A 23,452-nucleotide genomic window follows, 5' to 3' on the forward strand; every position below is an offset into this window, starting at 1 on the left:
TGGCCGAGGGGGCACAGTGGGCGCAGCGCCAGCAGCAGAGAGGCGGCGACACTGCAGGCGTCAGTCCCCACATCGGCTTCGGGAACAACGTTGGCTGCTTATGAATTGCAATGAGCCATGCTGAGCAAGGGTCCGCGCTGGCCAATGAGAGGGCGGTGACTGAGTCTGCAAGCGTGCCTTGTGCGTGCTCAGCGCGCGCCGTCTGAGTCGCACAAGGCTGAGGCTGCATGGCTGATTGTCGGGTCGGTACGCGCCTGCGGGACTTCAGATCTTGGCTGTCCATCCTGTGGGGCTCTGGCCGAAGAGGGCATCGCGTTCGAACAGCGTCGAACAACCTGCGGCCCCCGTCCGAACTTTCTCGTGCGCGGAACCCGCGCACAGCGTGACCGCCAGAGTGCCTCCTTATCGCCGACCACGTCTGGCCCGTCTAGCCGGGACGATGTGCGGTGGGCATACCCATGCGGTAGGAAAGGTGAAAAGGCGGTCATCTGCCTGCTTAAGCGGACGTTGCGCGGGGAAAGAAAGCAGCTGGGTGCCCCTCGTCTGTTGAATGCACTAAGCTGCGTTAGCCGCCCGTCCGCAATGGGCCATTGGGTGCAGGTCCCTTCCGCAAGCCTCTCATTGCACCGGTCTGCCAGCGTCAGAAATTTTTTTCTTCCTCTCCTCACCTTGGCGGATGCGCCTTAAGGGGGGCCATTTCGCGACGCGTACGCCGTAAGCGAATGAGCTCGCGCCTTTCGGGAGCCGCAGCGCAGTACCGCGTCACTCACACAAGCCATGCCGAAGTGCCGATCGCAAACGAGCGCGGCCACGCTGTGAGAGGAATGATCAGGCCTGGATCTGTTCGTAGCGCGTCTCGCGCCCGTCGGTCGCTAAGCCTGAAACATCCGCCCGTCATTCCTTCGCCATTCGAGACCGCCGCATATTTTACCTGCGTGCCCTGAGGCCCATATCGGGATGCTGAAGATTTGATTCTCCCGAGTTCCGCGAAGCCATGTCTTGCTTTTCCTGCAGGGGCAATTGAAGCCAATCTCCGGGTGTAGGGCATGTTTACTCCCACACGAGAGCGTCCAGACGCAGCGGTCAACTCCCCATAAACGTAAGGCCAGGCCCGATATCTGAAGGGTGTGTGAGGCGGTTCCTGAAAGCTGTGGTGAAGGCAGCCTTGATACACTCACAGGAAGCACAGGCGAAGGTCCCTTCTGATCTCCCACGGAATCTGCGCAATTGGGGTTTCCAAATTAGGGTCGTGGTCAGAAATTCTTGTTTCGGAAGATGTACTGTACGTAGTACAGGGCTTCTACGTGCAGTGCTGGTTTGCTCTTTGCACGTGGGGCTGAGCGTCACACCGTTCGGTAAGGAGGGCGATGGAGCCGTAGCGTATGAGGCTCGTTGCCTCTTTCCTGCTCCAATCCTGGCAGAGGAACGACATCGATGCGTCCACATGCATGGGAACACTTTCCGCTAGCACTATCCCAGAGGCCCGGCGCCCTGGAGCTCGGGTTCGGAATGCGGTGTGGGAGAAATGTAAGTCCGAGGTGAAGTGGCATCTCCACTCCAATCCGTTTCGGGCTTTCACGTGCGTGATGAGGGTCGTCTGGCGATGCTCGTGTTCACCGTTAGATGGCTTCGGGTCCACCGACATCAGGGCGCTGGAACAGAGGGCGTCTCGCTGGTAGCGAGGGCGTTGCAACCTGGGGAAGGCGGTCGGTTCACATGCTCGCCAGGTAGAGTGGCGGACGATTGGGCGCCAACTTCGGACATGTCAATTGCCGGCCGGCGTCGGGCCGCCAAGGAGGACTGCGTTGAATGCTGGGAGAGCAACCACAAAGACGTGCGATCCGTTGGCGTGGGAGGTCGGATCCCTGCTGACAAGGCCTGTTCTCAGAGAGTGCAGATACTACGCTGTATTCCTGGTTAGCCAGGAAGGTCCGCTTCCGCTGTGCTGGCAGTGCGTCCATCCAGTAGGCTCGCTAGCGCCAGAAGCCGTCAAGACGACCGAGAGGCCGCCGCGTGAGCTGGCGCCAGGTAGCTGGGACACGGCGAAGCTTCAGAGAGCGCGCGCAGCGACTTCTTTAAAGGCACTTCGCGTTGGGGCGCTCCAATGTCGACGGTGGTTGCCGCAGCACGCTTGCGAATGGGAGCCTATCATGGGCGCGTCATTGGCGGATATATCTGGGGTGCATATCGCCCGTCCCCGCGGTGCCGCCAACAACGAAGTCGGGGACGGCGTCCCGGCAGCGAGGCGACGCGTAGTTGGCCACTATCCGAAGGAAGCCCGTCCTGACGACGTGATACGCCGCTTCTCGCACCACGACTCGGCTCACCCAACAAGGTGGTGATCCGAGCGTCTTCACGTGGGAGGAGCTAAGGTGTAATCTTGGTTCACATGTCAGAATTGAACGCCTTGCGCAGGCCGCTGAGCAAGAAGTGCCGCCTGCCTCCACCCACTCACCAACATGCACCGCTCCCGATACCCCCCGGCCCGCCTCAGCTCAACCACGCGTCAATAAACCGCCCACACGCCCCGACCGTCGCTTGCGTGCGCGCCCTGCCATAAAGCCGTCGCCCCGTCGCCCTCGCAGTCGCTCGCGCTCACCTCATCGATCGGCAATCTCTGCGTCACCCGACGGCGCCGACCTCACCCGTCATGGAGGTGCAGGAAGAGCGACCGCCGCCCTACGCCCACAACGATCCTGAGACGCTGCACCTGCCCTCGGTGCCGACGCAGGACCCGCCACGCGCTGTCGCACCCGCCGGCTCGCCGACCAACGGCGTCCACCTTCCCGACCTGAAGTCACTCGGTCTCCCCGTGGCGACACATTCGCGCAGCAGCTCCAACCCGCTCGATAGCCATGGCTTTGCCAAATACGCGACCGAAGCCCAGCAATGGCAGAGCTCGACAGCTCTCCAGGCTGCTTCCTTGCCGCGCGCGCCCGTTACCGCGCCGCGCACCCTCGCCGAGATGGATGTGGGCAGCCCTATGGACACCGAGAGCATCGTGAGCATGGACGAGCAGGTCAACGGCAACCCTCAGACGTCTACACGCAACCAGAAAGAGCTTCTTGCTGCAGAGGCGATTGTTGGTCTGGGTAATCCAGGTAGATACCTCCTCATTCTCAACGGGGAACAATCAGTTGACATGTGCAGATTATGTCATGTCGCCTCCCGGCCGTAGCGCAACCCTTCCACCGTCGTCCGATCAGTCCTCTAGCCAGGAGAGGGAGCCTCTTCTCTCACTGGTGACGTCACGGCATCCCTGGATAGGTAATACGATCAACGGTTCACTGTCGGCATACTCAACCACCAAGACATACTCTCCTCGCTTTGTTCAATCTAGCGCGGACTTCCTTGAGCGCAATTTTGCCAGTACCGTGGGCACCGTTGGCCGACGGACTGGCGTGGAAAGCAGTTTGCGTCGCTACCTCGGCGAAAGAGCCAGTGATGCCGAAACAGGGAGTCATAAAAGAAGACGGACCGACAATGACATGATGGACATTGAGGAAGGGCTCCAAACTCCGCCTGTGCGCGCGGCTCGGACCAGAGGAGACTCTGACATTTCGAGTGTTCGGGAGGAGACCTTGCCCCCTTACGACACCGAACGCTCTCCAGAATATGAAGAAAGAAATACTAATGGGCACATTAACGGCCACACTCGTCAGTTAGCCCTACTGAACGGAAACCAGAAATCTTGCAATGAAAGCTCGCAGTCGCCGCACTGGTCTACTCGCGTGATGATCACGACATCCGGCCTCGGTGTGGCTCTTTCGGAGAAATCCCTGCGCAGCCTCAAATTCTGCTTGAATCTTCTTCGCGACGCGACTGCGCACATTGGAACTGCTATGCGTGCGCTGAAAATGGTGCTTGAAGACTTCGAGAGGGCCACCAATGGCTCGAACCAGTACAATAACGAGAAAAGCGTGGGCTCTCGACAGCTCATGGAGGAGCAGCAGCGGGAAGAGGAAAGCCGCCGCCTCGCAAATCGCATCAAAGCCATCAGCCAGGAAATTTGGGAGACTATCAAGAAAGTCTGCTCATCCGTCTCGCAATACACTGGGGGTGCCCTCCCAGAAAATGCAGGCAACATTGTGCGCAGGCAACTGCTTTCTGTGCCCCAGCGATGGCAGGCTGCCAATGCCGCTTCTACGAGGAACGGCCAGGACGGCGAGGACGGTGAGCCGGCTGAGGTCAGGGGCGCCAACCGCATGCTCGCGTTCGCAAAGGAAGGTTTGGATATGATCGCCCAGGTCAGCCTTGTTGTCGAAAGCACGATCAAGAGTGCCGAGCAGTGGCTCGATAGCCTAGGACGCAAGCGCACCGACAGCGGAGCACCCGAGGATGAGAAATCGGCCAGTTTGCTCCCCATCACGGAGCCGCCAGCGAAGAGATAAATAGGTCAGCAGAGTTTCAAAGGTGTCTCGAGTGCGACAAAATGCGTTCGTCCGCGGGGTTCACACACCGTGTGTAATTTCAACGTTGCTACCACAGACTTTCTTCTTTTACGTCAACGAGCCACGAAGGCTCGTAGAGAAGCGGACAAAGACGTTCGCATGCAAAACGAATGCAACAACACGTGGGCACGCGCCCCTCCCTCTTCTTGTTTTTGAGTCCGTTTCTAAATATATTGCACCACGTCAGAGCCATGCTACTGCTTTCTTTCATCTTTTGGAGATTGGGACTGGGCAATTGATATCCGACTGAGAGAAGTCACATCCGGCACGGGCAGCACGGATGATATGTTTCGGATGGGACTTGGATAAAATTACTGCTTCGTTTGCTTTTGGTTTTTCTTTCTAGTCGAACGTTTGGTCAGCTATTGCATGGCGACTTTTTGCTTAAGAATTTTTCTGCGACTTACTGGTCGTGTACTCTCGGTTTAGGGCTGGCACACCTCTGGACTGTGTTTTCGTAGGGCAGCACAGTGGTTGGTCCAGAGCGAATGGATGTCTTGCCAGGCAACGCTTCACATTGTGGAATTGTGCAAAGAGTCACTTGCCGCTGACAAAGCTTCTGCTGCCTGCTGTAAACGCGATTTTGCTCTAGTTTCGTGAGCTAGAATCTCATCTGATTCCCGGGCTTATGGCTTGTCTATCTATATGGGTGAGTCAATGGTTTGCAAGCGCACGGCTTAATCATAGTCCTCGTAGAGTTGCTGTGAATTATCAGACAATAACGGCAAATTTTTGCCCACTTGGTGTGCTTTTTACACAGATTGTAGTACTTATACATGGCTGGGCGGCAACGACTAAGCTCTGATGATGGGCTGCTTGTGAGTGGGCGGATCTCGCTCACCGCCCGCATGACTCAGGCGCACATCGGACGGCCTGACGGTGGCAGACAGGCGGAGGAGGCCACATAGCGGGGCAGACAGAGTCACTCGCAGTCCCTGTGCTCATAAACATTCCCGCTCCGCCTATCGCGCACCACAACCCGCTCGCCCCTCACCTCCACACCTCTTCAATTGCAGCGCAGCAGCCCGCCCACCATGCTCGATATTCAGGATTTCATAAAGGAGCGCGGCGGCGACCCTGAGAAGATCAGGGAGTCGCAGCGCAAGCGCAACGCCCCGGTCGAGATCGTCGACGAAATCATTGCCATGTTCGAGGACCACAGAAGGAGTCAGGCGACCCCATACAAGCCCTGCGCAAAACCCTCGCTGACATTTTGCCCTCTGTCCAGCCCAGTATGAGGCGACCCAGATCAGCTCGCAGATCAACGCAACCCAGAAGGAGATCGGCCTGAAGAAGAAGAACAAGGAGAACGCGGACGACCTGCTGAAGCAGAAGGAGGATCTCACCAACAAGAAGAAGGCGCAGGATGACCTGGCTGCCGAGAAGCTCAAGGCGCTGAACGGTGCGTAAATTTTCCCCAGGTCACGCCGACTCTCGATCGTGGCGGCACGGCCGCTTCTCAAGAAAACCACGATGCTGATCCACGAGGTATACAACAGCGAAGGTGAAGACGGTGGGCAACTACGTGCACGCCTCGGTGCCGGTCAGCGACAATGAGGACAACAACGAGGAAATCAGGACGTGGACTCCGGAGGGCGTGACCGTCGAGAAGAAGGACTGCCTTTCTCACCACGAGGTCCTGTACCGCCTGGGTGGCTACGACCCCGACCGTGGTGTCAAGGTCGTCGGCCACCGTGGTTACTGCCTGACTGGCATGGGTCTCTTCCTCAACCGTAAGTCACTTTGCGTTGTGGATGTGGGCGTAGAATATTGACTAGATGTACGCAGTGGCCCTCGTTAACTACGGCCTCGAGTTCCTCTACAACAAGGGCTACCAGCCCAACATGCCGCCGTTCATGATGCTGCGGGAACAGATGGCCAAGACGGCCCAGCTCGAGCAGTTCGACGAGGAACTGTACAAGGTTACGGAAGATGAGAATAACAAGGATACCGACAAGTACCTTATCGCGACCTCGGAACAGCCGCTGTCCGCTCTCCACGCCGAGGAGTGGCTCAAGCCCGCGGAGCTGCCCATCAAGTACGCCGGCTACTCGACCTGTTTCCGTAAGGAGGCCGGTTCGCACGGCAGGGATGCGTGGGGTATCTTCCGCGTTCACCAGTTCGAGAAGATCGAGCAATTCCTCATCACCAAGCCCGACGAGTCGTGGGCCGCGTTCGAGGACATGATTGCCACGGCCGAGGAGTTCTACCAGTCGCTGAAGCTGCCTTACCATGTCGTCGCCATCGTCTCGGGTGCGCTGAACAACGCCGCCGCCAAGAAGTTCGATCTTGAGGCCTGGTTCCCCTTCCAGGGCGAATACAAGGAGCTGGTCTCCTGCTCCAACTGCACCGACTACCAGACTCGTGAACTGGAGATCCGGTACGGCACAAAGAAGCAGACCGCTACCAGGAAGGAATATGTGCACGCTCTGGTAAGTGCTTGTCTCGTTTATTGAAAATGGTCAGCGTTTCTGACAAAGAATGCCTGTAGAACTGTACCCTCGCCGCTACTGAGCGCGCGCTCTGCTGTATTCTCGAGAACTACCAGACCCCCGATGGCTTCAACGTCCCGGAGGTCCTTCGCAAGTACATCCCCGGCCAGCCCGAGTTCCTGCCCTTCGTTAGGGAGCTGCCCAAGGACACCACTTCCGCCAAGGCTGCGGGCAAGGCTCCGGGTCCCAAGCCCAAGGTCCCCGCTCCCGGCGATGTCGCGGACAAGGTCAAGGACATGAAGGTCTAGATGTTCATGCAAGGGAGAATTATGGACTGTGTGTGGACTTCTTTTTATCTTTTTTTTTTTATTTTTTACTGGAAACGTAAAAAGCATTGTAGAGCGTTGCGAGAGCTCTCACTGTTCACTTCTGGAGATTCGAGATCTAGAATATCGAAGAGGAATGAAAGAGCTGAAAGTATCGGTGTCGGCTAGTGTACTCGTGATTCCCGTGTGTGAAACAGTTAGACACCCACAGTGGTGAATTGACGTGTTCCAACAGCTTACGTTGCGCAAAGGATGCGGTCTATTGGCTGCTGATGTGCGGCGGTGCGGATGTGGGACAGGAACCAGGGGGAGCTCTGGAGCTTGGCCCGAGGCGCGAGCTGTGCCAGGCACCACGTGCAGCTCCCTCATGACATCTATCAACCGCAACCGCACGCCATCAACACCTTCCCCATCCCTTAACCTTTCTCCACAGCTTGTCAATACCAGAAGCTGGAGAGCGGCATTCCCAATCATTCCTCGAGTTTTCTTTAAACACCTATCCCCGTCATGACCAAGAATCCCCCCACCCTACGCCAGAAGCAATCCGAGTCACAGCCCAGCCACAGCATGCAACCTCCCGCCGCGCCCGCTGCCAGCACCTGGGAGGCCACCGAGCAGCGTGTCTGGCCCATCAACGGCAACTTCCTCGAGCCCGCGCAAGGCGACACGCTGTTCAGCTCGTCCATGTTCTCCCGCAACGTCGCTGCCGCTGCGCCAGCGGTGCCGCCCAAGGTGCCTGAGACTCCTCGTCCCGCCGCCGCTGCTCCTCAGCGACAGACCTCGAGCGCTCGCCGCAGCCTGAAGCCCGAAGACTACACCAAGCCCTTCTGCGACTTCCTGACGGACAACCCGACCGTCTTCCACGCGGTGGTGGCTGTGGCGCAGGACCTCGAGGCGCAGGGGTACAAGAAGCTGTCGGAGCGGGACGTGTGGAAGCTTGATGCCGGCGGCAAGTACTTCGTCGAGCGCAATGGCTCGTCGCTGATCGCCTTCGCGGTCGGCGAGGCCTATGAGCCCGGCAACGGCGCCGCCATCCTGGCCGGACACATCGACGCCCTGACGGCGAAGCTCAAGCCTATCCCCAAGCTCCGCACCAAGGCCGGTTACGAGCAGCTGGGCGTGGCCCCATACGCCGGCGCGCTGAACAGCACGTGGTGGGATAGGGATCTGGGCATTGGTGGAAGGGTCCTGGTGAAGGAGGAGAGTGGCAAGGTTGTGAGCAAGCTGGTGAAGCTGGATTGGCCAAGTGAGTTGTCTGTTGAGGACTGAGAAGAAGAGCACCGAACGCTGATGCTATGTACAGTTGCCCGCATTCCTACCCTTGCCCCGCACTTTGGCGCAGCATCCCAGGGTCCCTTCAACAAGGAGACGCAGATGGTCCCCATCATTGGCCTGGACAACAGCGACATCCTTGGACAAGAGCAGAAGAACGAGGATGGTACCGAGTTCAAGCCTGCCCTACTAGGAGGCCAAGGCACCTTCACATCGACCCAGCCAGAGCGCCTGGTTAAGGTCATCGCTAAGGAGCTCGGAATTACCGACTACAGCAGCATCGTCAACTGGGAGCTGGAGCTCTTCGACACGCAGCCTGCTCAGGTCGGCGGCATCGACAAGGAGTTCATCTTCGCGGGCCGCGTTGACGACAAGCTGTGCTCGTGGGCTGCCGTCCAAGCCCTGCTGAACAGCACCTCTGCCGATACATCGGCCACGGACCCCTCGTCCTCGTCCATCGTCAAGGTCGTCGGCCTCTTCGACGACGAGGAGATTGGCAGTCTCCTGCGCCAGGGTGCGCGGGGCAACTTCCTCCCCTCCGTCATCAACCGCATCGTCGACAGCTTCGCGGGCTTCCCGACGCCCTCGCTGCTCTCCCAGACCTTCGCCAACTCGTTCCTCGTCTCGTCGGACGTCATCCACGCCGTCAATCCCAACTTCCTCAACGCCTACCTCGAGAACCACTCGCCGCGCCTCAACGTCGGCCTTGTCGTCAGCGCCGACTCCAACGGCCACATGACGACGGACGCCGTCAGCACCGCCATCCTGCAGCGCATCGCCGACAAGTCCGGCCAGCGCCTCCAGGTCTTCCAGATCCGCAACGACTCGCGCAGCGGCGGCACCGTCGGGCCCATGCTCAGCGCCGCCACCGGCATTCGCGCCATCGACGCCGGCATCCCTCAGCTGAGCATGCACAGCATCCGCGCTACCACCGGCAGCCTGGACCCCGGTCTTGGTGTTGCGATCTTCCAGGGCTTCTTGGATCATTATGAGGCTGTTGACCAGGAGTTCAGGGAGACCGTCTAATTTTGGGAAATTCGTGAGAATTTTCGTGCAATGTTTCGCTTTCTTTTGACTAGTAGAGGAAGCATATTAGATTTGGGAATGTGACGGAATTGACGAATGAGGTTGGATGGATCATTCTTGGATAGAAGCAACGATAATGGTTTACTAGACGTCAGAAATCGGGAATAGACTGGTGTAGAAGTAAATATATGTATTACCACCAGCATTCTAAGTGCACTGGAGTTCTGTTGACGTTGTTTGCATGTGAGAAGAATAACTGCGAAGTGAGATTGTGACAGAGTTGAAAGAAGAAGATATGGTGCAAGTGGTAAAGATAGTTGAGAGGTATCTCAGTCTTATATCGCGGCTGGAGAGATTGGACGGCTGGAACGAGAGGTGCTGACTGTAAGCCTGTGGATCTCTCTCTTTCACACCAGGTTAGAACCTCTGTAAATTATCACTTAAGGTTTCATCACACATGACGGAAGCAACCTTTACAAGTTACAGCATTCTCTTCTTACCCGCTACAATAGAACCTTAACTAGAAACGAGAGTCAGAAAATGAAGACGAGAGAAACAAGAGCCGAGAGACAGCCGCACCAAGAGAAAGAAAAGCATAACGGAGGGTAAAAATAATTACGATGATGGAGAGTGGTATAATCCTGCGCTGCGCCTTTCATGATCCAACGAAAAAAAAAATGTACACCTTGAGCGCCTTAGACTGTGCCGACATAGTGAAGACTTACACTTATCCCTGAAATACGGAATACTGATTCATGCATTATTTAGCTAGACCAAAACCATCCACCCTTCTTCTTGTTGCTGCCGTCGCTTCCTTCGAAACTCGGGTCGCCGCGCGTCGTGTTGACGGTCTCGGATGACTCCTCACGACCGTCGGCGAAGCGCTTCTTCAGCGTGACTTTGGTCGTCACGGTGCCGTCGGCGGCGATGTTGCGCTCAGTGGTGGTGATGGTGGAAAGGATGGGGGAGGAGGCAGCGTCGATGTTATTGTTCTTATTGGATGGCGGTGCCGCAGGGGCTTGACCACTGCTGCCGCTGCTGCTGCCTCCGCTTCCGCCCTGGTGATGCGAAGATGAGTCGCCGAGGAAGCGTTCGTACATGTCCAATTCGGTCTGGGGGTCGGCTGTGTGCGTGCCTAGGAAGCGCTCATACATATGATCGTCACGGGCTGCTTGTTCTTTTCTGTGATCATGAACGTGGTTGTGGGATGAAGTAGTGCCATTCTCCTGTTGCTTCTCCGGCACGTACCACTCTCCGCCCTCCTCAACGTTGCGGAAGAACTCCTGCGTCTTGGGACTACGGGAGTAGACGTTGGAGAGAAGGCGGTAGCTGCGTGGCCACATGCTACGGCTCCAATCGGTAGCCACGTCTCTCCTGATTAGGCATCCGCGCTCGGCGCGCATGAGATCGTCAAATGCGTCGGCGTACCGGGGCGCGCCGGCGACGTCATTCTTGATGGCCTCTGCTTCGAGTACGGCGGGGGAGTACGGGTGCTGGAGCAGCCAGCGCGTCCGTGGGTTGGAATAATCCAGGAAATATGAAAGAGGATGGCCCCAGCCACGCGTCATGGGGAAGCCACCGAATGGGTTTCCATGCCGAGAACCCGAGTGGTGAAGGCTATCCAGGGTCTGTAGGATCTGGCTACCTTCTCGCGCCTCGTCAGAGACACGCAGATGGCTCCACGGGCCAGCGCCGCGGGCGAAGCCGGAGAAACTGTCCCGTACGTTGAAGAACTCGTCCTCCAGCCGCTTAATTCGATCTTCCATGTCCCGTCTTATATCCGAGCTGGCGTTGCTAGCATCGCCAAGACCGATCCAGTCCAACAGACTCTGTCCTCTGTCTGTCTGCTGGGGATCTTTCTTGTTGCTGTGGTCGTCCTCGGCGCCAAACCAGCTCTTGAACAGCTCTGACATCTCTTGCAGCTCCCTCTCCGCATTCTTCCTCGCTTCCTCAAAATTCCGATCAAGCTCGTCACTGTTATTGGTCCCCTCGCCAGACTTAGCGTCGTCGGCATCTTTCTTTGGCGGCCACGACCACGAGGCACTCCAGTGCCATGTCTTGCCACCATTCTTGTCCTCGATGACCTCTGGCTTGACTTCCTGACCATCCGGTTTCCAGAGCTTGACCCAACTCGACACATCATCCTCGTTGCTCTTCTTCTCCTTGTCATCCTGGCCGTCGTCGCTCGACCATCGTTTCACCCAGACTTCCTGTCTGCCGCTGCCGGAGACTTGTGCATCGCTGTCGCTGTCGTTGTTCTGGCGCGCAGCATGCCAGCGCGCGTGCTCTTTGGAAACGGTGGCAGGAAGGCCTATGACGGAGTTCACGAGCGAGGAGATTTGGTCGTCGGCATAGCGGCGGAAAGATATGAATGGGTTGGTGTTGGCGTTGGCTTGATCGCCATCGGCGGCGGGGCGTTTATTGGCGTCGTTGCTGATGGCGTTGTTGTTATTGTCTCTGGGGTCGTTCATCATGGCTGCATGCTACAGGTATCGTTCGGGCCTCAGATGTGTTCGAAGGGTCGTAAGCAGTCGTGAGAGTAGAGTGAGGTGACTATGTTACTCTGCTGGCGGGTGCTGACGGCAGGCGGGGAGCTTAAGCAGGGTTCGCGGAACGTCCCGCGTCGCGGAACAGATCAAGCTTCGAGCGTCTTCGAGAATGACGATGGCGAGGGAAGTCGTTGCCGGGCGTACATAATACTGATTCCACCGGCTCCTTGCGCGAAAAGCAGCCTTGTCATCATGCAAATACGATTTCACGAAGTTGGTCGCGTAAGGTCGTAGTAGATTCTATTTTCATGCAAGGGCATTCAATAATGTCTCCCACAGCCTGGGCCTTTTCTTATTAGCAGTGGAAGGAGCACTTCACAAGAATATTCCTTCAGAAGATATCTGGTTTGAACATGGATATATTTTCTCTGGGCGTTTATTAGAATATGCTTGAGTGAGGCCGCACGGTGCGAATGATCGGGGCTTAATTGGCACGTGGACGCGCGCCTGCGTTCCGTGAAGACGCGAGGCTGGAGCTGTCTCGAGTAAACACGACTGCAGCCTTGCGCCAACACAGAACCGAACAATGGCTGCCCTTCCCCTCCTCCTCCTCCATTGAGCGATGACCTCGACCGTTCGCTATGGGCTGAAGCTAGCGGCCAGCCCCTTGACGTTGCTTAGGCCGCCTCTGCACCGTCTGCGCCGACCGCCCTTCGCCTCTACCGTCGCTCGCGTCTACCGCCTTCATCCCGCCCTTCACACCTACACTTCGACGCCGAGACTTGCGGACAACTACACTGAAAATACTGCTGCTGAGGTTATGGATCTTGTGTCAGAGAGTCAAGAGACGGTGCCATCACAAAGCGAGGCTGCCCTGTCACCTCGTCCACCGACACTAAAACCTGGCGACTCGTTTGGGTCCGAGTTCTACGGAGAGCTGAATGACTTCTCACTAGAGTCGCCCAAGAATGACGCGGAAAAACTGCAGGATGAGGAAGCAGCTGCATCAGGCAGCGAAGAAGAGCCGGAGCCGCCTTTCGAGCTGACATTCAAGAGGAAACCTTTGCCGGAACCAACGGGCCCGGATGAGATTCCCAAGGCCATTCCCCCAAGCCTTTGGTCCCATCAATTGTACCAAGGTCCGGACGGACAAGATATCATCGTCGACTACTGCTGTACCTTTGAGCAGTCGGAGTCAGTCGCTCAGCATTTCCTCAACGAGCCTGTACTCGGCCTGGATATGGAATGGCATTGCTTCGCCTCTCCGACGAACATCAAACAGAATGCTTCTGTCCTCCAGCTGGCATGCGAGGATCGGATCGCCATCTTCCACCTAGCCCGTCACAAAGGCAACACAGCCGCCGAGATTCTTCCACCCACTCTCAAGAAAATCATTGAATCCGACGAGATCCTAAAGGCTGGCGTTAATATCTATGGTGCCGATGCACCCAAGCTACGAAAACTCAACCTTGAGCCCAAGGGCCTTTTCGAGCTGAGCCATCTGTATAACCTTATCGCAAACAAACGGACCGCTGGTGGGCACGTTCCCAAGTATCTCAAGAAATTGAACGAGCAATCCATAGAGAAGCTTGGACTTCCGCTCGAAAAGGGGAGTGTTCGGACTAGTGACTGGACCAAAGAGCTTAATCAGGCCCAGATCGATTACGCAGCTGCAGATGCCTATGCCGGTTTCATGTTATTTCACGTTATGAATGAAGAGAGAAAGCAAATGAAGCCGACTCCTCCACTTCCCGCGTTCGCGGAGCTTGGCTTGCCAGTCATAGGAATATCGGAGAAGGAAGCAGACGCAGAAGAGCTTTCGGACTGCTCAAACCCAATCGTCCGCACTATTCCGCCACAAGATCAGCTCCAAGGACTGTCTCTCCGCCTGTACGAGAAGCTTTGCTTAAAGCGGGCTGCGGTAGCAGCCGCAAGAGGCATGAAAAGTATCCAGCTCGCGTCTAACTCAGCCCTGGCGCGAGTGGCAACTGCTCAACCGCGGACGCTTCAGGCACTTCGGCAGGTGAAGGGTATGGGGGACACCGCAGTGCAGAACTTCGGGCGCGATTGCATCTTGACCATCGAGCGTTTCCTAACGCAAGGGGCGGACAACGTCCCCGACGATGTGATCATCGATGACCCTATCATATCTACTCCTCCTCGAAAAAAACAAGGCTCGACGACTCTCGACGCTTCCAGTAGGCTCCTATTCGACACTCTCTGCATTAAACGGAAGGAACTTGCAGCAGAGGAGAGAATTTCGAGCTTTCAATACTACAGAATTGCGAACAACAACGTTCTCACGAACATTGCAAACAGACGTCCTACAACGTTCGAGGAACTGCTTGAGATCTCCGGTATTGGCAACTATTCTGCAAAAAAGTTCGGGGAGCACTGGCTGTCTGTTGTCAATAGCTTCATCGCAGAAATCCCGGAAAACTTTGCTCCGGAAGAAGAAGCGCATGAGGACAATGGCTCCGAAGAGATGATGTCTGAGGATGACATGCTAAACATTTCCGCAGACAACCTCCCTCCCGGTGCAGAAGGCTGCCTGTCAGGGGAGCGCATCGTATTCACGGGCATTTTGGACGCACTTGGCCGCACGGGAGCGCAAGATCTCGCGAGAAAATGTGGCGCAGAGGTCCTGGAAAGGCCAGACACTGAGACAACTTTAGTTGTGACCGGAAGGGATGTTTCAGAAAATAAACTGCAATCTGTGGCGGAGTACAGACTCCACACCGCTACCGAAGAGGACTTCATCGGTTTAGTTTTCCGCAAGTCAAGAGAAGCTCATGCTACCGCTACGCGGCAAAGAGCCGAGCGGCCTCTTGGGTCACTTTCAGCCTTGACCGGAACTCTTGACCCCGTCACAGTTCAACAAGTTGACGATCTTCCCCCTTCGGAGCGCGCTTTCCACAATGCTCTCCGAGCCCTGCGCACGCAGCTCGCTTCCCTCAGCAAGATGCCAGCTGCCAGCATCTGCTCTGACGCTGACTTACGTGCAATCGCCATAGCCCAACCGCCTACGCGGGCGGATTTCCTTCGTTTACCTGGCGGCAAGGGACTGGACGCAGTCGCGCGGCAGACAAACAAGAGCATTAATGACTTCCTCGCCAAACATAACAGAAGCGTGCCCGCGGTTAGCCGGACGACAAGCAGAGAACCCCAGGTCATCAGAAATGTCGAGTCGTCAGGGGAATCAGATCAGGATCATGCTTTTGAGGAGCTGCAGACGACGGCACCAACGAAAAGGTTTGTGTATGGAGAGGTTCAGGCTCCGCCGTCGTCGTCAAGGAAACGGAAGTTCTGAGCGTGATTGGCATTGGAGATACACATTAGGATGGACTGTGTACTTGATACCCGGTAATTTTGCTTTGCAGGTTTTTCTAAGATGTAAAATGGTTGAAGGCAGAGGTGAAGCATGCTAAATGAGAGACATTTGATTGGACGGCATCGGTTTTGGAGAACACTACTTGGGTGCGATAGTTCCGGCTACTAGGGGAAACAAAATGGACAGGGGTCATCTCCAATACTATGATACTATCATTCAACCTGACAACGACGATACCAATTGCGAATTCCATGCATTTTGCGGTTCTTGTCCATGATCACATCTCAAAAGCGGTGAGACACGGCAGAACTTTTATCGACCGAATGAACCGGAGCTTCGCGTGATGACTTCCGCCCGCCGAACACCGAACCTCACTCGTAGCAATTGCGCCCTCGACAACTTCGCGATGAGTTTAACAACACGGGGCTGGCGTGCCGCCTTACGGCAGGTCAATCGCCGCACTTTTTCGAGCAGCGCCGTCTCCCAGCGTCACAGTACGTCGTACAACCTTCCCGACATGACATTTTCTCCGCTGTCTACCTCTGAGAACTTCCAATGGCCGAAAGAATCCAATTGAATCCAAAACAAAATGGCTAACCACACGCCGCCTGCGGAACAGCCCTCCCGACCTTCGAGCCCTCGTCGAACGAAGACCTCGACAGCGTCCTCGACCTGGCGCGGAGGCGCATCCTGATACCCGCGCACCTCAACAAAGCGCAGGAGCAGATGGTGTACCGCGAGAAGTTCCGGGCGCGCCTGTCGGCCGACGCGCCAGAGCCGGTGAGCAGCACGGTGGCGGGCGCCGACGTGACGCTCGAGCACATCGACCGCCAGCGCGACATCCCCGCCCAGTGGCAGGTCTTCAGCGACGCGCTGCGCCTCGCCGACACGCCGACGGACTGGGAGAATGTCGGCAAGCTGCTCGAGGGCTTCGCCGACGCGGGCGTCCGGATGCGGGGCGAGTGGGTGCAGAAGTTCGTGCGCGAGGCGGCGCAGAAGGGCGCGCTGCACGTCGTGCTGAGGGCGCTGGAGCGCGCGCCGCGGACCAACGTGCGGTTGAGGAGCCGCGACGTCGTGTCGCGCGTGCTGTGGGAGGTGCGCGGCGTCGCTGCGGAGAACGGCTGGGGCGAGGTGGAGACGGAGAGGGCGATCAGGTACGCGGAGAAGGTGGTGGAGCTGATGGAGCGCGAGGAGCACTGCGGCGGCTCGGGCAAGAGGGTGGTCAAGCCGGGCGACTTGCGCACGCTGCCGTTTGTCATCGCGACGCCCTTGGAGCTGAATGCCGTGCATGTGCTGAGGTATAAGGGAGGCGTGGATGAGGATGGGGTGGTCGAGGGGTATGCGAAGTCGTTGTGCAACAATTTGAAGCATTTCGGGCTGCAGGTACGACACATTCCTATTTTCTGGCTCAGTGCTCTCTTCTTCGAGAGTCATTCTTTGCACAATTCTGTCGTAACCCACTCGGAACTGACATTGGCACAGGAATCCACCCCCACAGAAGAATCTGCCCCCAGCGACGGTGCTGCCACCACTACAACAAAGTCCAAGTCACCCAACCGCTACCAAAACTTCGCCGCTGCCGTCGAGAAGCTGCGTCGCATGGTGCCCGTTTGGCACGGCCTGGAGCTGGCCCGGCGCGTGCTCCAACCCCAGAACCGCCTGCCGCTTGAGAAGGTCGAGGTGTACCGAGTGCTGGGAGAAGTGCGTGGGGAGGCTGAGGCTGCGGTAGAGGCCATGCGCGCGAACCTGAAAGAGGGCCAGAAAGTCGAGAATCACGCCGATTACCAGGCGTGGGTGCAGGTGAGGGATGAGAAGGAGTGATTCTATCAAAAAGAAAATCCTCTTCGGAATGTGTATGTAGCATAAACTGGCGGGATATATGGCAAGAAGCATGGGATTTTAAGACGCAATGGTATGCCCTTTGAATGTAAGATTATCAATGGTCGAAATACTATAGGACTAGGGGGTCTGGCCTTTCTCAAGCGCTGGAGATGCTGCACTGATGAAGAGGATTTAGTCGGCCTTATTATTAGGAACCCATAAACGGATATCAATCGACCATGTCAATAGGCACAAGCGGCTCTTTTCATTTCTGCTACTCCAATATAGTTCGCAAATCCTTGGTGTTTCAGCAACAGCTCTACCAAGATCAAGGTCCGTTTTACTGGTCTCCTCCTGAGTTCAGTATAAGAAAAAGAAAGAAACATTTCAGCGCCAGATGAGCATACCGGTTCGCTATGCAATGGGTGACCGCCATTTGGATATCAAAAGAAGCAACAAAGGAAACAAGAAAAAAGAAGACCAAATGGCCAAGAGGAATAACCCAGAAGGCCCCAGAGCCTCTGCAACCCCAAGGAGAGAGAATGACCACTCTTTCGTCTTCGTCAGATCACCGGTCTGAAACTTCAGACAAACAGCCCCCGCAATGGACTCTGAAATCAAGAAGCGCGGAATCGGATGCACCTCTCTTTTTTCTTCATTCGTCGAGCTCGCCCTCGAACAGGTCGTCCAGCCCATCGTCTTCGGGATCGAAACCGCCGTCTACCTGCGGCAGCGGGTCCGCAGCAGGGGTGGCATCAGCTTCGGAGACGGCGGGCTGGATGCTGGGAGAGATGCTGGCGGTCTCTGTCGCGCTTGCGGTGGCGTACATGGGCGGATAGTCGGGCGGTGCTGAGGCCGAGGTGTTGGTGGTAGTGACAGCAGATGTGTTAGGTCCGCCGGCGGCAGCAGCGGTGTTGTGCTGGTTGGTACTCGCGGTGGTGTAGATGGGTGGGTAGTCAGGCATGGCCGTCGCTGGGGTGGTGATGGTAACAGTAGGGATGGGTGTGTTAGGTCCGGCGGCGTTGGCGGTGTTCTGGTTGGTGCTCTGGATGGCTGGGGCGTAGATATCGGGGTAGTCCGGGAGCTGTGAAGCTGACTGTGCGGCAGTGTTGTTGCTTGGAAGAGCCGCCATCGCAGCATGGTTGTGAGAAGCGACGACAGAAGCACTGGGAGCAGGAGAAGCAGCCACCGGAATTTGACTGTACTTGTCCCGCTGGGTTGCCATGTTGCCAGTGCCATAGTCATCCGGATAGTCGGGAAGAGGCGGTGGGGATGAAGTCAGCTGTAAGTTGTCGGCCTCAGGCGTGGAAGACTGGGAAGTAACTTTGTCCTTCGCAGCGACTAAGCTCTTCTTCCTGCCATTCTTCTTTTGTTGGCCCTTCGGCTTCATGGATGATTTTTTCGGTGTTGCGCTTCCAGAAGCGATATTCTTCGAACTAGGCTTCCTCTTGTGCTTCGACGATGGGCCAGCAGCAACTGCGGTTCTCTGTTCCGCGACCATCCTCACCTCCTCACCACTCAGAATCCTGGACCCAACAATGGCCACATCCCCATAACCATTGGCCTGATTGTTCCAGACGTCCTCTTGCTCCCTCTGCTCCCTCTCGGCATTCTCCTTCATCCTCCTCAGGTCACCGATATCATCAACCACAAAGTCCTCCCACTCCTTCGCACTCGGCCCCCTGTTCTGCCTCAACTGCAAGAACTTCCAGTCGGGGTGGACCAGCGGAATCAGCACCTTCTTGTTTTCTTCGAACAGCGCCAGCGTGTTTCCCAGCACCTCCCTCGCCTCGTGATCCAGCATCTTCAACTCCTTCTCGGTGCCGCCAGCCACCTCGACCTCGTCGGGCACGTGCTCGTACAGGCCGGTCTTCGGGTTCTGGCGGTGTTGCTCGTACAAGCGCTTTTGCCAGTGCCTGCACAGGCGGACGCCGCTCGTGCGGCGCGCGGCGTTCAGGTCGCGCAGGTAGCGCATCAGCCAGGCCTTGGTCTCGAGCTGCAGCGCGATGGGGTAGTCGGCGGAGAGGTCGCGGTACTCGAAGTCGAGGCAGAGGCGCATCAGGCTGGACGCCGTCGTCGTGCTCAGCCGCTCGATGACGTGCGTCGGGATCGGGTGCAGCAGGACGCGCAGGTCTTCGAAGTTTTTCGTGAGCGGGTGCGGCTCGATGAGCGGCGGTATGGGAGGCAGGTTGCCGGGGTCGAGGCTGATGTCGACTTTGGCGACGGGAGCGGGATTGCTAGCTTGATTGATGATATCGCTTGCCTGGTTGTTGTTGTAGCTGACTTGGTTGTTTGTCTCGCCCGCCTGGTTGTTGCTATTGCCCGCTTGGTTGTTGTTGTAGCCGACCTGGTTGTTGTTGCTGACTTGGTTGTTCTGGCTGACCTGGTTGCTCTGGCTGTTGTTGTAGTAGGTCTGGGGGACACTCTGGTTCGGGAACGCGGCGGGCGTTTGGGACTGGCGATATTGCTGCTGCTGTTGGATATTGGGCTGAGGGAACTGCTGTTTCTGTTGCTGTAGGAGCGTCTGCTGCTGGAGTGCGGTTGCGAATTGCTTCTTCTGCCACTGCAGGAACTGTTGCAATTGCTGCTGCTGTTGCGCTTGAAAGCGCCGCAGCTGTTGATTCTGCGCTTGGATCGGGAGAGCGACATTGTTCACAGCGCCGACGCGGGCATTGTCAGCTTGCATGCTGTGATAGCGAAGGGTAGGATAGCCCATTGCGGGAGTCTGTGTGTGGGGAGCGGACGGTGCGAGATAGCCAGCATTGTTGCTCTGAGGTTGAGACATGACAGGCATTGGCGTCGAGCGTCCCGCCGCCTGCTGCTGGTACGAGTTGGCAAAGCCAGGGTTGGGGAATGCGTGGGAAGATGAGTATGAGGCCATGGTGCTCGGCTGAGCTGGAATCGGGGAGGTGGAAGTGGGTGAGTTTCTGCGAGCCGCCGGGGACAGCGACTGCAACGGCGGGCTTGTCAAGCCGGGTGGCCACTGCGAGCGATCCATGGGGGAACGTGAGGAGCGTTAGCGGGCTTGGTTTGGATTGTCGGGTGCGCACGCCGGCAGTGGTAGCAGGTGTTAGCCGATGTTGAAGGTATGTCGGAAGAGTGCCAGGCGCAGATACCTATAAGCGGCGTCGGTGTATTGTAAGGTCCGTATAATTATCGCGTTTCAGACTGTCCTATTGTTCATGTGAAAGTCAATAGCATTTCGCGCGCGAGTGTGAAGTGAAGTTGCATAGCATATAATAGGAACCACATAGCAAGCACGAAAACTGACGCCATAGCCATGAGGTCCACTGCGCGTTGTAGCCAGCTGTCTCCGTCGGCCCAAATTTCATTCAAACAAACGTGTATTATCCAGTGCAGACTACAGCGGTACTCACACGGTCGATTCGTGGCTGTATCTGCGACACCCACTACCACAACAATGACAAGGAAAGAATCCGCTCAAACAATCTCCAGACCCCTGACCTCTCCGTATCCATTGTAGGCACATCCTCTTAAGTTCCACGGGGACCTTTTCTCCTGCATGTTCCCACCCTTGTCAGTAGCACGGCTGAGCAGCGTTCTTCCTTTACCTTCCTCCATCTTTATCGTCGTCCTCCACAAGCGCCACGCCCATTTCAAGCTCGTTCCGTTCTCCTCGTGATGCTCATCCCCTAGCAGCTCCGCATCCTGCCACGTCCTTCCTCCATCGCCGCTCACCTCGACCTTGGTTACCGGCCCTGAGCTCCCAGCAGGAAGCGCGTATCCTTTCACATCAATTGCGCCCGCCGCATCCCTCTCCACCTTCGTGTTGGCTGTAGGAACACCGATTACCGAATTGACAGGCATATCCTGGATGGCGGGAACGTGATCCCAGGCGTCGTCACGGTCGGCCTTCTCGGGGGAGTCGATATTGGGAGGTAGAATCTTGTAGTCGCGCTGCTGATAATAGTTGGGCGATTCGGAGCGTTGGACCGTGATTCGATCGAGCCATTTGACAGAACGAGCACCGGCGATGCCGGGTGTGATGACGCGGACGGGATAGCCATGCTTGGGTGTGAGGGGGGCGTCATTCATCTGGGCATATTAACAGCTGTCAGAAACTCTAAAGAAGAAGTGGACGAGTAGGAAGAAAATTGAAGTGAAGTTGACGCATCTCACTCACCTCCAAGGCAACAAGCACATCTGCATCTTTGCTCATCGCCCTTGCTAGAGGAATGCTCGCGCCGTACCATTCATCATCTTCGCACGGATTTTGGTGACACGCGAACGCGACGTGTGCGTCCGCTTCTTCAATCTCGGTGCCGCCAGCCTGCATCAATACTTCGCGCAAAAGTGGGCCGCGCCACTTGCAGTTCATGACGGCACCGTCGAACCAGTCGATACCGCTAACCTCCTTGATCTCGGTGCGCATTGTGTGCCGCCGGTTGCCGGCACACTGTAGAGCGCAAATGACGGTGTACTGCGGGAGCGATTTGAGATCCTGGAGGGAGAGGGAGAGACGAGTGCGGACAGCGCCATCGACAGTGACGCGGTGGACTTTGGCGTCGATAATAGGAATCGGGCTGCGCGAGCGCATGGTCAATGTCTACTTTTGTTGCCTTGCAGATGATGCAGAATACCCATGGTTGCGATCGTAGCCATCTTCGGTGGTGATGAAACTGAATTCACAGTGTCAGAAGTTTGGAAGAAAGCGCAGGGCAAATCGGGAAAGCAGTCAGGTGGAAGCCGTCACCCGACCACCACAGAGTCAAACTAGGATGGCACATAACAATCGTACCGAGTTTGCTCACTTGGAGATTAATTTCTCAAGAGGAGGCTCGCGATTGAGCGGCTTCTCGCCGTTGTGCTTATAGTTCTACGCCGAGAAGTGACGTCAGAGTGTTTTCACCGAAAGAGGCAATCCATATAGCATACCTGGACGGACATGGTTGCTTGTAGGCGACTGTCGTACGGGCCTTTGGCAGCCAATCAGAAAGTGCTTCAACGACTAAATCTTTTCGTTGTAGGCTTGTAGAAGCGCTGTCTTTTTCGGACGCGCCCTTTGAATTTCTCGTGAGACTGCAAACACTCCAGCGTCACTACTGCGTCATCAAATACTATTCGCCACTAGATCTCAGTATAACGCTCATATCTTTTACAGCGAATTTTCAACTTTGAAAGGCACTCCGATAAGACTCCGGTGCCAAGCTGCTGCTCTACTTCCCGATAGGCTTAAAGAATACAGTATGGCTTCCGATGCCGGTGCCGACAGCCGAATCCATTCGGACATGGTAGGGAGTACGTATGTGGGCCGCGCAATCGGGATGTAGTTTGCAGCTCGGCAAACACGACCGGACGATAGCTTCACATATGTTAATTTTTCCAAGGTAGAGCTGGGGCATATTTACACTATGTTCTAGAACCCTGCCTGCAGCACCCCTCTGTATACCACCCCTGAACTGTACTCTGGTTGGCAAATTTGCATCGATGACTGCGTCTGTATTTTGACCGAAGACATCCAGCTGAAAGGAAGCTGCGTCGCGGACAAGGCAGCAGCATTTCGAAATATCCGAGACCGAGACCGACGTCCGAGGCGGGTTTCCGAGACCGAGACATTTAACCTACCCACCCCTCGTCGCTTCTGCGCACTCCTCAGACCGCGACTTTCCGGTGACCATGGACCACGCCGATGAGGCCACTCCGCAGCGGAGGCCGAGACAGCAGCTGAGCTGTGTCCAATGCCGCCGCCGCAAGGTCAAATGCGACCACGAGCGCCCTTGCAAGCGCTGCCGCATCCGGGGCTGGGACTCGCAGTGCACCTATCCGCTGCATGCTCCCACAGGCTCCACAGACTTGGCATCGCCCGCTACCAGCCCTAGGAGAGCCAGTGTTGCGCGAGACTGGCGTACTGCCAGCCCGTCAATTGCAAACCGCCCTCCCCTCGCACGTCCTGGACCATCCGCATACAACTCTCCTTCCGAACCCACTGACTTTGCAACTCCCGAGACACTGTCAGGTGATTATGAGACAATATACGGCTTCCTTCCTCGCCGCGCCTCGCATCCCGCCGCTCCGCGTACCATTTCCGAACCGGCTCCACTAGCCACCCCCACTTCGGCATCACCCCATACCATTCCCCGGCCGCCCTCTGTTTCCGACCAGAATGCTGGCAAACCCTCAACCCCGCCTTCGAACTTGGTATATGAACCGAGGCCGGCCGAGGACCATGCACTCTACTTGGCTAATGGAGAAACTGTCTATTTTGGCAGGAGCAGTGCGCCATGGCTCATATCAAAGGTGTTTCCATTACTCTCTCCCAAAACTGCCCAGCATGCTGACGTAC

At 56.6% G+C, this 23,452-nt stretch overlaps 8 protein-coding genes across 8 annotated transcripts; 5 read left to right on the forward strand and 3 right to left on the reverse strand.

Annotated features, from left to right (window-relative positions):
- Window positions 1-2,650: 2,650 nt before the first annotated feature.
- On the forward strand, window positions 2,651-4,391 carry LTHEOB_3668 (Transcription factor Opi1; the record flags this gene model as incomplete). The annotated part of the gene is made up of 2 exons (XM_035512616.1): window positions 2,651-3,092; window positions 3,151-4,391. The coding sequence occupies 2 exons, from the start codon at window positions 2,651-2,653 to the stop codon at window positions 4,389-4,391; spliced, it is 1,683 nt and encodes a 560-aa protein (XP_035362756.1).
- A 1,094-nt stretch (window positions 4,392-5,485) lies between these two features.
- LTHEOB_3669 (Seryl-tRNA synthetase) lies at window positions 5,486-7,191 on the forward strand (the record flags this gene model as incomplete). Its single annotated transcript, XM_035512617.1, has 5 exons — window positions 5,486-5,618; window positions 5,680-5,853; window positions 5,951-6,184; window positions 6,240-6,883; window positions 6,943-7,191. The coding sequence occupies 5 exons, from the start codon at window positions 5,486-5,488 to the stop codon at window positions 7,189-7,191; spliced, it is 1,434 nt and encodes a 477-aa protein (XP_035362757.1).
- Window positions 7,192-7,716: 525 nt separating this feature from the next.
- Window positions 7,717-9,507, forward strand: LTHEOB_3670 (Aspartyl aminopeptidase; the record flags this gene model as incomplete). Its single annotated transcript, XM_035512619.1, has 2 exons — window positions 7,717-8,455; window positions 8,513-9,507. 2 exons carry the CDS (start codon window positions 7,717-7,719, stop codon window positions 9,505-9,507), a joined length of 1,734 nt encoding a protein of 577 aa, XP_035362758.1.
- A 764-nt stretch (window positions 9,508-10,271) lies between these two features.
- Window positions 10,272-11,981, reverse strand: LTHEOB_3671 (Glycerol-3-phosphate dehydrogenase; the record flags this gene model as incomplete). The annotated part of the gene is made up of 1 exon (XM_035512620.1): window positions 10,272-11,981. One exon carries the CDS (start codon window positions 11,979-11,981, stop codon window positions 10,272-10,274), a length of 1,710 nt encoding a protein of 569 aa, XP_035362759.1.
- A 637-nt stretch (window positions 11,982-12,618) lies between these two features.
- Window positions 12,619-15,306, forward strand: LTHEOB_3672 (BRCT domain-containing protein; the record flags this gene model as incomplete). Its single annotated transcript, XM_035512621.1, has 1 exon — window positions 12,619-15,306. One exon carries the CDS (start codon window positions 12,619-12,621, stop codon window positions 15,304-15,306), a length of 2,688 nt encoding a protein of 895 aa, XP_035362760.1.
- A 427-nt stretch (window positions 15,307-15,733) lies between these two features.
- Window positions 15,734-17,148, forward strand: LTHEOB_3673 (uncharacterized protein; the record flags this gene model as incomplete). Its single annotated transcript, XM_035512622.1, has 3 exons — window positions 15,734-15,821; window positions 15,947-16,710; window positions 16,810-17,148. 3 exons carry the CDS (start codon window positions 15,734-15,736, stop codon window positions 17,146-17,148), a joined length of 1,191 nt encoding a protein of 396 aa, XP_035362761.1.
- A 655-nt stretch (window positions 17,149-17,803) lies between these two features.
- Window positions 17,804-20,029, reverse strand: LTHEOB_3674 (Glucosyl transferase; the record flags this gene model as incomplete). The annotated part of the gene is made up of 1 exon (XM_035512623.1): window positions 17,804-20,029. The coding sequence occupies one exon, from the start codon at window positions 20,027-20,029 to the stop codon at window positions 17,804-17,806; it is 2,226 nt and encodes a 741-aa protein (XP_035362762.1).
- Window positions 20,030-20,589: 560 nt separating this feature from the next.
- LTHEOB_3675 (Sulfite oxidase) lies at window positions 20,590-22,056 on the reverse strand (the record flags this gene model as incomplete). The annotated part of the gene is made up of 5 exons (XM_035512624.1): window positions 20,590-21,204; window positions 21,293-21,692; window positions 21,750-21,788; window positions 21,921-21,985; window positions 22,045-22,056. The coding sequence occupies 5 exons, from the start codon at window positions 22,054-22,056 to the stop codon at window positions 20,590-20,592; spliced, it is 1,131 nt and encodes a 376-aa protein (XP_035362763.1).
- Window positions 22,057-23,452: the final 1,396 nt, after the last annotated feature.

The sequence above is a fragment of the Lasiodiplodia theobromae genome (genome assembly GCF_012971845.1).
Source record: "Lasiodiplodia theobromae strain AM2As chromosome Unknown scaffold_9, whole genome shotgun sequence".
Lineage (NCBI taxonomy): Eukaryota > Fungi > Ascomycota > Dothideomycetes > Botryosphaeriales > Botryosphaeriaceae > Lasiodiplodia > Lasiodiplodia theobromae.